Here is a 14,640-nt window from a genome sequence, read left to right as displayed (position 1 = left end):
TTCCCTATATATCGCTTTACATTGTTATTTTATTGGCATCATTTCCTATATATCGCTCTACATTGTTATTTTATTGGCATCATTTCCTATATACCGCTTTACATTGTTATTTTATTGCCATCATTCCCTATATGCTGCTTTACATTGTTATTTTACTGACATCATTCCCTATATACTGCTTTACATTGTTATTTTATTGGCATCATTTCCTATATACCGCTTTATATTGTTATTTTATTGGCATCATTTCCTACATACTGCTTTACATTGTTATTTTATTGGCATCATTTCCTATATACCGCTTTACATTGTTATTTTATTGGCATCATTTCCTATATACTGCTTTACATTGTTATTTTATTGGCATCATTTCCTATATACTGCTTTACATTGTTATTTTATTGGCATCATTTCCTATATACTGCTTTACATTGTTATTTTATTGACATCATTCCCTATATATCGCTTTACATTGTTATTTTATTGGCATCATTTCCTATATACCGCTTTACATTGTTATTTTATTGCCATCATTCCCTATATGCTGCTTTACATTGTTATTTTATTGGCATCATTTCCTACATACTGCTTTACATTGTTATTTTATTGGCATCATTTCCTATATACCGCTTTACATTGTTATTTTATTGGCATCATTTCCTATATACTGCTTTACATTGTTATTTTATTGGCATCATTTCCTATATACTGCTTTTTACATTGTTATTTTATTGGCATCATTTCCTATATACTGCTTTACATTGTTATTTTATTGACATCATTCCCTATATATCGCTTTACATTGTTATTTTATTGGCATCATTTCCTATATATCGCTTTACATTGTTATTTTATTGGCATCATTTCCTATATACCGCTTTACATTGTTATTTTATTGCCATCATTCCCTATATGCTGCTTTACATTGTTATTTTATTGACATCATTCCCTATATACTGCGTTACTTTGTTATTTTATTGGCATCATTTCCTATATACTGCTTTACATTTTATTTTTGTTGACATCATTTCCTATATACTGCTTTACATTGTTGTTTTTGTTGACATCATTTCCTATATACTGCTTTACATTGTTATTTTTGTTGACATCATTTCCTATATACTGCTTTACATTGTTATTTTATTGGCATCATTTCCTATATACTGCTTTACATTGTTATTTTATTGGCATCATTCCCTATATATCGCTTTACATTGTTATTTTATTGGCACCATTTCCTATATACCGCTTTACATTGTTATTTTATTGGCATCATTTCCTACACACTGCTTTACATTGTTATTTTATTGGCATCATTTCCTATATACCGCTTTACATTGTTATTTTATTGGCATCATTTCCTATATACTGCTTTACATTATTATTTTATTGGCATCATTTCCTATATACTGCTTTACATTGTTATTTTATTGACATCATTCCCTATATATCGCTTTACATTGTTATTTTATTGGCATCATTTCCTATATACCGCTTTACATTGTTATTTTATTGCCATCATTCCCTATATGCTGCTTTACATTGTTATTTTATTGACATCATTCCCTATATACTGCGTTACTTTGTTATTTTATTGGCATCATTTCCTATATACTGCTTTACATTGTTATTTTTGTTGACATCATTTCCTATATACTGCTTTACATTGTTATGTTTGTTGACATCATTTCCTATATACTGCTTTACATTGTTATTTTTGTTGACATCATTTCCTATATACTGCTTTACATTGTTATTTTTGTTGACATCATTTCCTATATACTGCTTTACATTGTTATTTTTGTTGACATCATTTCCTATATACTGCTTTACATTGTTATTTTCTCTAATGCCCATCTCCATTTTTATCTTATTTTTCTATCCTATAAAAAACTGTTCTAATATTATAAAACTATTACTACTTTTGCATCTTTTATAGACCCAGAATGGCCAGGTGGTTAATGCACTCGATTCGTAATCTGAGGGTCGCGGGTTCGAATCCCTGTCACACGAAACATGCTCACCCTTTCAGCCGAGGGAGCATTATAATGTTACGGTCAATCCCACCATTCGTTGTGTAAAAGAGTAGTCCAAGAGTTGGCAGTGGGTGGTGATGACTAGCTGCCTTCCCTCTAGTCTTAGACTGCTAAATTAGGAATTGCTAGCGCAAATAGCCCTCGTGTAGCTTTGTGCGAAACTCAAACCAACCATCTCTTATATATACACATATCTATTGTACACAGTGAATCTGGCACCACCATTTCCAGTTATGATTGGCTAGTCTCTAATGTCAACTCAGCTTAAGTGACGTCATCATCTGTACTTGTATATTACACAGCACTCGCTAATCGTCACTTTAGCGGACAGGTCATATAAAACAATAGTAGATTCACTTATTTCCTTGCTTCCGAATCTTCTCGGGGTATGAAATATATATTACCCTAAATTCCATTCCAACCATAAATTGTTGTTTAATCATCACCTTAAGGCGAACAGAAGCACCAGTTTCTGAACGCCCCTGATTGTATTATATACCTCTTTGATGTCCAAAATATTCATAATCAAAATTTATGCCAAATATTAAATGAAAAGAAAAAAATCACCATGGCAACCTCTCCATGTTCCGGAAGTTAACATCTCGTGAAACAGTAGCAAGAAACTCTACTTCCTTCGTCTTATTTCCGGATCTTCTCAAAGATTCTCCTAATATCTTGAGGCAATACAACTAGTCAGCTCAATATTATTTTTTTAACTTCCCAACGATAATGCAAAATTCTCTAAGGTTAGGCGCCACTTAATCTTAATTCAATACAGTAGTGGGGGTGAAAAGAAACAAGTTTCTAACCACCCCTTGTTATATTTCAGTCCTTTTCGGGAAAGAAAATGTACATTAATCTCAATTCCCACCATGTATACAAAGAGAATCATCAACTATAAAGCACTTCTGTTCACCACCACTTCCCACACACATACACATCTAACTTTGACATTAGATTTTTACATCTTCCACTGCCCTGAAGGATAATAAGTCTTACAACTGCCATTTTGTTAAAAAAAAAAGAAAGTCACCTCATGTATGACAATCTTCAGTCTCACAAAGAGCAGGATAAAGAGGAGCCCAAAGCTTCTGGACACCCCAATAATCTGCCGACAGCTGGCCACAAAAAATTCAGTATCGAAATAACTATCAATGATATAACAGCAGTAGTATAATAAGTTAATGCAGCGGGTCGCGCTTAAAGCGATCAAAACCCAAGCCACCATTTTTAACATAAAAATAATTTTGAAAAGAAAATCACTTACGAAAGTCACACTAAAACTTAATGTACCCATCCAAAAGTCACACTAAAACTTAATGTACCCATCCAAAATGTTCAAGAGCAACTGGATTCTGAGACATCACAACAATATGCTAATTTAATAAGACTAATTTAGAATAATAGTAACAAAAGTTTACAGAATAACTCACTGTATGAGAAAGATAGAAGAAATAGTCGAAGGCTGCGGAGCTAGCACAGTCATGTCAAAATACAAAGCACATATTAACCTAATGATGGAATACGGTTATAGCTAACATGTCAAATCTACAGCACACATCATGATTTTAGGATAGTATTGTGACTTCCTTAATATACTTCTCCCGTATATCTAGAAAAGTACGCAAAATACCGAACATCAGGAAGGTCATAAAACACTTGTGAGAAAATATTTTCAAAAAATCAGTCTGTCTTACGAATCAACTGGGTAATTTCCATGACTAGTCGTCACGCCTCGAATCTTGGCAACTGTGCGTCTCATATCTCAACATGATTTACGCACCTGAATAAAAATCGTTAACGTTATACGTCATGATCTCTTTTACAACATAGGACATTGGTGGGGTAGAATATTTGGGGTCTACCAATAAAAGTGAATTTTTTGGAGTATTCCCACTTCCACTGCAACAAAATCAAACAGGGAATCGAAGGTATAGATTGCTGCTCTCTCTGTGAAAATTTTTGAACGTCAACAAACCTAAAAGTAACGATTTTGTTTGTTTTTTTAATTTCGCACAAAGCTACTCGAGGGCTATCTGTGCTAGCCGTCCCTAATTTAGCAGTGTAAGACTAGAGGGAAGGCAGCTAGTCATCACCACCCACCGCCAACTCTTGGGCTACTCTTTTACCAACGAATAGTGGGATTGACTGTCACAATATAACGCCCCCACGGCTGAATGGGCGAGCATGTTTAGCGCGACGGGGATACGAACCTGCGACCCTCAGATTACAAGTCGCACGCCTTAACACGCTTGGCCATGCCGGGCCAAAAGTAACGAAATTAAAAGATAAAATAACTATAAGAATAAATTTAAGATATAAAAACTTAAACTGAATTACCCTACAAAAATATTTTTCTTTAAGCTAGAAACGTATATATTTATTGTTTATTTGAACTGGTTTGCTTGATTCAACCTCTTAATTTCATCGGTTGCTATCTTTGGCAACCACAAGATAATCAACCGACTTCCGCCCCCCGCTAGTACAGCGGTATGTCTCCGGATTTACAACGCTAAAATCAGGAGTTCGATTCCCCTCGGTGGGCTGAGCAGATAGCCCTTCGTGGCTTTGCTATATAAAAAAAAACACACACAACCGACTTCCAGTGTCACAGAAATTCTTGGGTTTCATTTCTTGTTCTAATATTTTCTTATCTTCTCTCATATTGAGTTTTGTTTGCAACCAGAGATTGGACATTCAGTTCGCGTATTTTCGGGAAGGCTTGAGGCATACTTTTACGTGACAAGTTTAAATCTTCGGAAAATTAAGTTAAAATAAGTATGTTTCTGAAAATCCCTACGAATTGGCCACGAAGTGGGGTAAAGAAAAACAGAAGTTTCTGACCGCCACTGTGTTATAAGATACATCAGTATCCTGTGTTTATTTCAGGTAAATAAATATTAAATACACACTAATGTATTTCTCTTATAGACTGACGAATATGTGGTCAGCACAATCGACCCGCTTTACACATACTGGTAATTTCAACAGGACAATGTAACAAGAACTAAAATTGCTTTTGGTACTTATAATGGATTATATTAATTTTATGTAATACCACTTGGTTTACGTAACAAGCAGGATCTCTTAACATTCACAACAAATGAGATATAAAACTTTCAACACCACAAAATACTAAACAAAGAGCAGAATAAGAATTTGTATAAAAGAGATTAACTGCTCAGGACATCATCTCTTGTAAAACGTTACCATATTTAAAGGAACATCCACATAAGTAAAATCCAATTATAAGGTGAACCTCACAGCCGCAAACAATGATAAGAAACTTTTTGTTAAATTGCATACGAGATGCCCAAACTACAATGATGGGTTTTGTTTTTCTTCATAGGAACCAGAATTATCTAACCTTGGTGTCAACTTCTGGAAGGACTAAGTTTGGTATTAAAGACTCAATTACTTAACGTCTTGGAAAACTCCATTAATTCATAAGACAGTGCTCTCCAGTGTCGGCACTAGCGCATATGAGAAGCGCAAACATCAAAGATCACTCAGGTATAGTAAGCAGGTTTTTGATAATTATTTGGAACCACAGTTAGTCAAATTTCATAGAGTTGGCTTGACATTTGATGAAAGTTCAACAGGAAGTCTAATAGTATCAGGTAAATAGGTGGCGTGTCCAGTTCAGGGTTGCTGCCCTTGTAACTGAATAGGTTCCCTTCACGATGAGAACAATAAGGTTCAGGTTTTTCTTCCAACAAACAACTGAAATTCAAACCACTGGCAAGGACGATTATTGCCAGAGAACTTCATCTTCAACTGTTCTCATGAAGAGACAAATAACAGAGCTTTTGTGCATGTTGTAGATGCAGGTAGCAAAAGTCACAGCAAAATGATAAACCATATAATAGATATAAATTTTGTTGTACTAGCGACACTTTATGCAAAAGAGGTAACCGTAAATGAGTATTGATTGCTTTTGACACTGGAAGTAATTTCCTTTATATTGATTCTCCTGAGTTTATAATAACACCTAGATCATTATAAATCTGATCCATTTCCTCTCTACTGCCTTGAAGGAATATGATGCAGTGTCAGCAATTCTAGGATGTAGAAAGAATGGCCGAAGATGTTTGTATAACATTTCTTGGTGCTATTGAAGCTATTAAGAAACTGGCCACATGCCAAATGAAGTGTGAAAACATGGTCAATCTGGAGTGATTTATAAATTTCTTTATGACTGCACAAGTACCTTTGATAAGGTGGGTAAAAGAAGTACTTATTTAATGCCAAAGGCTGTTCTTTCCCTTCTTTTCAAGCAGCTCCCAGAAGCAACACACACACTAAACGTATCTTATAGACTGGCCATATCTGGAGGAAGATCAGAGTGGCCAAGCTCGTACTGACGACCCCAACTAACTGGAGATGGAAAAAAATAGGAGTTCGTCTGCCGCTGTGGACCACACTATCCGAAGCTTTTGAATTATACTACGAGTTTATTCAGTACCTCTAAAACATCGTGATTAGTATCATCCAAATGCCCCCCGCTAGTACAGCTGTATGTCTCCGGATTTACAACGCTAAAATCAGGGGTTCGATTCCCCTCGGTGGGCTGAGCAGATAGCCTTTGTGGCTTTGCTAAAAGAAAAACACACATCATCCAAATATGATAAATCAACACTTAGGTACATCACTCTTTATAGATGCGATAGCGAATGCTCAGGAAAATTGAAAGCATATCACTGGTATGGTAATGTAAGTTAATTTTAAGAGATAAGTTAAACATTAGTCAAGATACTGTTTAAAAATATTCTTTTATCTTTCTAATATAATATATATATTTATGTCAAAATATAGTTTTTATTAGGGACTTTGGTCAAACTAAATGTTACTAAAAAGTGCAGAACCGTATTAAACCTACTCTAATTACATGTTTTTTATTGTTGTTCTGCCAGGTAAAAAATATTAGTAAACTCGCTGACTGCTTAACATATGACGGTAAATGTTTATTTTGCTTAGGAAAATTTATTCTAAATAATCATTTTATTAACATATTTCCCTTGTCCTTGTTTAAAACTTGGCCTTATGTATCCTTTGATTTTACCTTCAAATCTTCTTCTAAACAAAACCGTATAGTTTTGACCACGTGAAAAAAATTGGTTCTAGAAACCAATTATTTTTAAATGGTAAAATGTATGTTTCTGTAAGTTATTAATTGTGATTGTGGAGGCAAAGAATTTAAGGGTCAAAGGTAGTGCCCATAAAATGTAAAATGTCATAAAAATTAGATTTAAAAACAGAGGAGAAAGATAACGCCACCTGTAATGATATTCGGTAATGATATTTAAGATGCGTTTCACACGGACAGACCTGGAATTTATAAATATAATTGTTATGTATATTGTGGTTGTAACTTCTGTTGATGACGTTTTGCTCATTCCTGAAGCTGCGATATAAACTGCAATGCTGTAAAACAGAATATAAATTGAAGGCTTATAACCAACTTTCTAAGACAGTGAGTGTGTTTTGTTGTAGCAAAGCCACATCGGGCTATCTGCTGTGTACATCGAGGAGTCTAATCCCCGATTTTAACGTTGTAAATCCACAGACTTACCGCTGACCCACTGAGAGACTCTAAGAAAGATCTAGCTTGGTACTATATCACAAACGTATCACTTGTAATACATTAAAACTAAGCCAAACGGTAAGTTTCTACCACAAAATATTCAATTGGTATAAAAAAATGCCGTATCTGTACTGTGTTTACTACGGGTATCAAACTCTAATTTAACATATAAGACTTCAAGCTTACCTCTGAGCTACTAAAGGGGGTTATTCTCTGTCATTTATTCACATTTATTTCTGGCTAGTAGTGTCCTAAGTGTTCCTATGTTGAATTACAGACAAATGGGCCTAAAGTTTGAGCTGTGGTGCAGCTTAATACGTTCCGAGTCTACTATATAAAGACGAAACGCCATCCATCTGTCTCGCTCGTATCTCAATAACGCTGTCGATCGACACGTTACTTGCTGGAAACTTTTGAAAAGACATACTTATGTGTCACTAAAGCCTAATTATGTGCCCAAATTAGGCTTTAGTGTAGTTTGACAGAACTCGGGACAAATTACAAAATAAAATCGGGTATACGCTCATTCCATACTTTGTATTGCGGGACCATAACACTCATAACCATTGGCCCTATTATATTTCCTTGGTCGTCTAGAAGGAAAATTGACGCATCACCAAATTTTGCCCAATAGCCTACAGCTCTATAATAGTCGCTATGATTTACACGCAGCACATTTCAAGTTTGGAAATGCCAAATTAAAGTTCACTTCTCTAGATCATAGGCTAACAAAGCCACAATCAGACAAACAGTCAAAAGAGAAAACTCCGTATGGGCGTCAGAAGCAGGGTGATGGGGTGCTTTAGCATTCCCACTTTTCCATATTTTACTTATATATTAACTGTAACTATACTGTTATATTACTTTGCTAGGGGGCATGTCCAGTACCTATCTAGATTGAGCTCCCTCTGGCAGCACCAGAGTTGCTTGTAGCAGCATCTTATACTTTTAGTCTCTCTTTGTAAAATCTGTATGTACAGCCAATCACACACAGTTTGTAGGTTCTTCCTACACGACTATTTGAAAATTTATGATAAAATTCAGTGCCTTTACTGTCACAGTTAATCACTTGTAGCCTCAGTTGAGTAAGTAGGAAAATATCTTTAAGAATATATATATATATATATTTTGTATGTTTTAATATATAAATGTTATCAAAACGGGAATCTGAGAATGACTTCAAAATACATACAGAAGTTAAGATGACGGATGTTTAACCAGTTTTGCCCAAACAGTCGGTCGCGATTCGGAATAAAACAAAATATTTTTATCTGTTTATTTTTACGATAAACAAAAGTTTAATGAAGAATTATATTACCTTTTAATTTTTAAAACTTGTTTAATACTTTAGTATATGAGATTATACAAATAATTTTGATAAGTGAGGGAGGAATCACGCCGATCAAAAGATGGGAAGTCCTCCTATGATGGGAAGTCTTCCTATGATGGGAAGTCCTCCTATGATGGGAGGTCCTCCTATGATGGGAAGTCCTCCTATGATGGGAGGTCCTCCTTTGATGGGAAGGCATCCTATGATGGGAGGTCCTCCTTTGATGGGAAGTCCTCCTATGATGTGGAGTACTTCACTGTTTTTCAGGAAAGATTTATGATATGAATTAAAGCATTTCCTACTCGACAGATAACAAAATATAAACACTTTTATCAGTGACTCAATTTTAAGTCTGAGGGCTTATAATGCTAAAAACCGGTTTTTCATACTCGTAATGCAAATAACACAGGTAGTCCATTGTGCAGTGTAGCTTTGCAGTTAACAACAAACAATGAAATAAATAGATAAATTCGTTAGAAATACATTTGTTTTCTGATAATGTGAATAAATTTTGCTACACTAACTTACTAGTTGATGCCATATCGTCATCAGATTCCAATATAGCGGCTTTTTACGGCACTGTTTAGGAAAATTGCATTTTTTGTGTGAAATCTGGAATAATTACTTGATTTTGACGATTTTAATAATTGTTCTTCAATATAATATAATTTTAATAACACTGAATGACATGCTTTGGATATAATAACAAGGCACTTACCTGACTTGTTGATAGCCTGAAATTCATAAATTCTTGATAAGATCTATCTAGGAATAAGGCATGCATGCTGTGTCCACCTGATGTTGACATCTCTCTTAGCCCTACTAGGTGAATGTCTGGTCCTTCGCCTTTAACGGTCTGAGATGAAAAGTTCACTTTGAATTTTTTTTTTTCAAGCAATTTAAATTGTTGTTTGTTATTTTAAACCAAAAGCCGTACCTATACATTATTCAACAACAAAACAAGAACGCGTTCTGTAATAATACAAAACAAACGCAATAAACCTCGTCAATCATATAACCAAATCTATTATTACAACAGAATTAAACTATAAATCGAACACTGGAAACTTAGCGTCATGTAACCAGAGAAACATTTACAACATAATGAAATAATAAACTATCTAATAATGTAACCAGAACTACTATTTCGACACAATAAGCAGACAGAAACACTTACAACATAATGAAATAATAAACTATCTAATAATATAACCAGAACTACTATTTCAACACAATAAGCAGACAGAAACATTTACAACATAATGAAATAATAAACTATCTAATAATGTAACCAGAACTACTCTTTCAACACAATAAACAGACAGAAACATTTACAACATAATGAAATAATAAACTATCTAATAATGTAACCAGAACTACTCTTTCAACACAATAAACAGACAGAAACATTTACAACATAATGAAATAATAAACTATCTAATAATGTAACCAGAACTACTCTTTCAACACTATAAACAGACAGAAACATTTACAACATAATGAAATAATAAACTATCTAATAATGTAACCAGAACTACTCTTTCAACACAATAAGCAGACAGAAACATTTACAACATAATGAAATAATAAACTATCTAATAATGTAACCAGAACTACTCTTTCAACACAATAAACAGACAGAAACATTTACAACATAATGAAATAATAAACTATCTAATAATGTAACCAGAACTACTCTTTCAACACAATAAACAGACAGAAACATTTACAACATAATGAAATAATAAACTATCTAATAATGTAACCAGAACTACTCTTTCAACACAATAAACAGACAGAAACATTTACAACATAATGAAATAATAAACTATCTAATAATGTAACCAGAACTACTCTTTCAACACAATAAACAGACAGAAACATTTACAACATAATGAAATAATAAACTATCTAATAATGTAACCAGAACTACTCTTTCAACACAATAAACAGACAGAAACATTTACAACATAATGAAATAATAAACTATCTAATAATGTAACCAGAACTACTCTTTCAACACAATAAACAGACAGAAACATTTACAACATAATGAAATAATAAACTATCTAATAATGTAACCAGAACTACTCTTTCAACACAATAAACAGACAGAAACATTTACAACATAATGAAATAATAAACTATCTAATAATGTAACCAGAACTACTCTTTCAACACAATAAACAGACAGAAACATTTACAACATAATGAAATAATAAACTATCTAATAATGTAACCAGAACTACTCTTTCAACACAATAAACAGACAGAAACATTTACAACATAATGAAATAATAAACTATCTAATAATGTAACCAGAACTACTCTTTCAACACAATAAACAGACAGAAACATTTACAACATAATGAAATAATAAACTATCTAATAATGTAACCAGAACTACTCTTTCAACACAATAAACAGACAGAAACATTTACAACATAATGAAATAATAAACTATCTAATAATGTAACCAGAACTACTCTTTCAACACAATAAACAGACAGAAACATTTACAACATAATGAAATAATAAACTATCTAATAATGTAACCAGAACTACTCTTTCAACACAATAAACAGACAGAAACATTTACAACATAATGAAATAATAAACTATCTAATAATGTAACCAGAACTACTCTTTCAACACAATAAACAGACAGAAACATTTACAACATAATGAAATAATAAACTATCTAATAATGTAACCAGAACTACTCTTTCAACACAATAAACAGACAGAAACATTTACAACATAATGAAATAATAAACTATCTAATAATGTAACCAGAACTACTCTTTCAACACAATAAACAGACAGAAACATTTACAACATAATGAAATAATAAACTATCTAATAATGTAACCAGAACTACTCTTTCAACACAATAAACAGACAGAAACATTTACAACATAATGAAATAATAAACTATCTAATAATGTAACCAGAACTACTCTTTCAACACAATAAACAGACAGAAACATTTACAACATAATGAAATAATAAACTATCTAATAATGTAACCAGAACTACTCTTTCAACACAATAAACAGACAGAAACATTTACAACATAATGAAATAATAAACTATCTAATAATGTAACCAGAACTACTCTTTCAACACAATAAACAGACAGAAACATTTACAACATAATGAAATAATAAACTATACTAATAATGTAACCAGAACTACTCTTTCAACACAATAAACAGACAGAAACATTTACAACATAATGAAATAATAAACTATCTAATAATGTAACCAGAACTACTCTTTCAACACAATAAACAGACAGAAACATTTACAACATAATGAAATAATAAACTATCTAATAATGTAACCAGAACTACTCTTTCAACACAATAAACAGACAGAAACATTTACAACATAATGAAATAATAAACTATCTAATAATGTAACCAGAACTACTCTTTCAACACAATAAACAGACAGAAACATTTACAACATAATGAAATAATAAACTATCTAATAATGTAACCAGAACTACTCTTTCAACACAATAAACAGACAGAAACATTTACAACATAATGAAATAATAAACTATCTAATAATGTAACCAGAACTACTCTTTCAACACAATAAACAGACAGAAACATTTACAACATAATGAAATAATAAACTATCTAATAATGTAACCAGAACTACTCTTTCAACACAATAAACAGACAGAAACATTTACAACATAATGAAATAATAAACTATCTAATAATGTAACCAGAACTACTCTTTCAACACAATAAACAGACAGAAACATTTACAACATAATGAAATAATAAACTATCTAATAATGTAACCAGAACTACTCTTTCAACACAATAAACAGACAGAAACATTTACAACATAATGAAATAATAAACTATCTAATAATGTAACCAGAACTACTCTTTCAACACAATAAACAGACAGAAACATTTACAACATAATGAAATAATAAACTATCTAATAATGTAACCAGAACTACTCTTTCAACACAGACAGAAACATTTACAACATAATGAAATAATAAACTATCTAATAATGTAACCAGACTACTCTTTCAATAAACAGACAGAAACATTTACAACATAATGAAATAATAAACTATCTAATAATGTAACCAGAACTACTCTTTCAACACAATAAACAGACAGAAACATTTACAACATAATGAAATAATAAACTATCTAATAATGTAACCAGAACTACTCTTTCAACACAATAAACAGACAGAAACATTTACAACATAATGAAATAATAAACTATCTAATAATGTAACCAGAACTACTCTTTCAACACAATAAACAGACAGAAACATTTACAACATAATGAAATAATAAACTATCTAATAATGTAACCAGAACTACTCTTTCAACACAATAAACAGACAGAAACATTTACAACATAATGAAATAATAAACTATCTAATAATGTAACCAGAACTACTCTTTCAACACAATAAACAGACAGAAACATTTACAACATAATGAAATAATAAACTATCTAATAATGTAACCAGAACTACTCTTTCAACACAATAAACAGACAGAAACATTTACAACATAAAATGAAATAATAAACTATCTAATAATGTAACCAGAACTACTCTTTCAACACAATAAACAGACAGAAACATTTACAACATAATGAAATAATAAACTATCTAATAATGTAACCAGAACTACTCTTTCAACACAATAAACAGACAGAAACATTTACAACATAATGAAATAATAAACTATCTAATAATGTAACCAGAACTACTCTTTCAACACAATAAACAGACAGAAACATTTACAACATAATGAAATAATAAACTATCTAATAATGTAACCAGAACTACTCTTTCAACACAATAAACAGACAGAAACATTTACAACATAATGAAATAATAAACTATCTAATAATGTAACCAGAACTACTCTTTCAACACAATAAACAGACAGAAACATTTACAACATAATGAAATAATAAACTATCTAATAATGTAACCAGAACTACTCTTTCAACACAATAAACAGACAGAAACATTTACAACATAATGAAATAATAAACTATCTAATAATGTAACCAGAACTACTCTTTCAACACAATAAACAGACAGAAACATTTACAACATAATGAAATAATAAACTATCTAATAATGTAACCAGAACTACTCTTTCAACACAATAAACAGACAGAAACATTTACAACATAATGAAATAATAAACTATCTAATAATGTAACCAGAACTACTCTTTCAACACAATAAACAGACAGAAACATTTACAACATAATGAAATAATAAACTATCTAATAATGTAACCAGAACTACTCTTTCAACACAATAAACAGACAGAAACATTTACAACATAATGAAATAATAAACTATCTAATAATGTAACCAGAACTACTCTTTCAACACAATAAACAGACAGAAACATTTACAACATAATGAAATAATAAACTATCTAATAATGTAACCAGAACTACTCTTTCAACACAATAAACAGACAGAAACATTTACAACATAATGAAATAATAAACTATCTAATAATGTAACCAGAACTACTCTTTCAACACAATAAACAGACAGAAACATTTACAACATAATGAAATAATAAACTATCTAATAATGTAACCAGAACTACTCTTTCAACACAATAAACAGACAGAAACATTTACAACATAATGAAATAATAAAC

At 31.7% G+C, this 14,640-nt stretch overlaps 1 protein-coding gene across 1 annotated transcript in view; it reads right to left on the bottom strand.

Annotated features, from left to right (window-relative positions):
* The window catches only part of LOC143252102 (choline O-acetyltransferase-like), a 278,304-nt gene that overhangs the window by 1,627 nt on the left and 262,037 nt on the right, over window positions 1-14,640 (bottom strand). Inside the window, 1 exon segment of the mRNA XM_076503733.1 lies at window positions 9,669-9,806. Within this exon segment, the coding sequence (XP_076359848.1) occupies window positions 9,669-9,806 (138 nt within the window).

Source organism: Tachypleus tridentatus, chromosome 6 (genome assembly GCF_004210375.1).
Source record: "Tachypleus tridentatus isolate NWPU-2018 chromosome 6, ASM421037v1, whole genome shotgun sequence".
Lineage (NCBI taxonomy): Eukaryota > Metazoa > Arthropoda > Merostomata > Xiphosura > Limulidae > Tachypleus > Tachypleus tridentatus.
The sequence above is the reverse complement of the archived record's forward strand: the minus strand, read 5'-3'. Positions and strand labels throughout refer to the sequence as shown.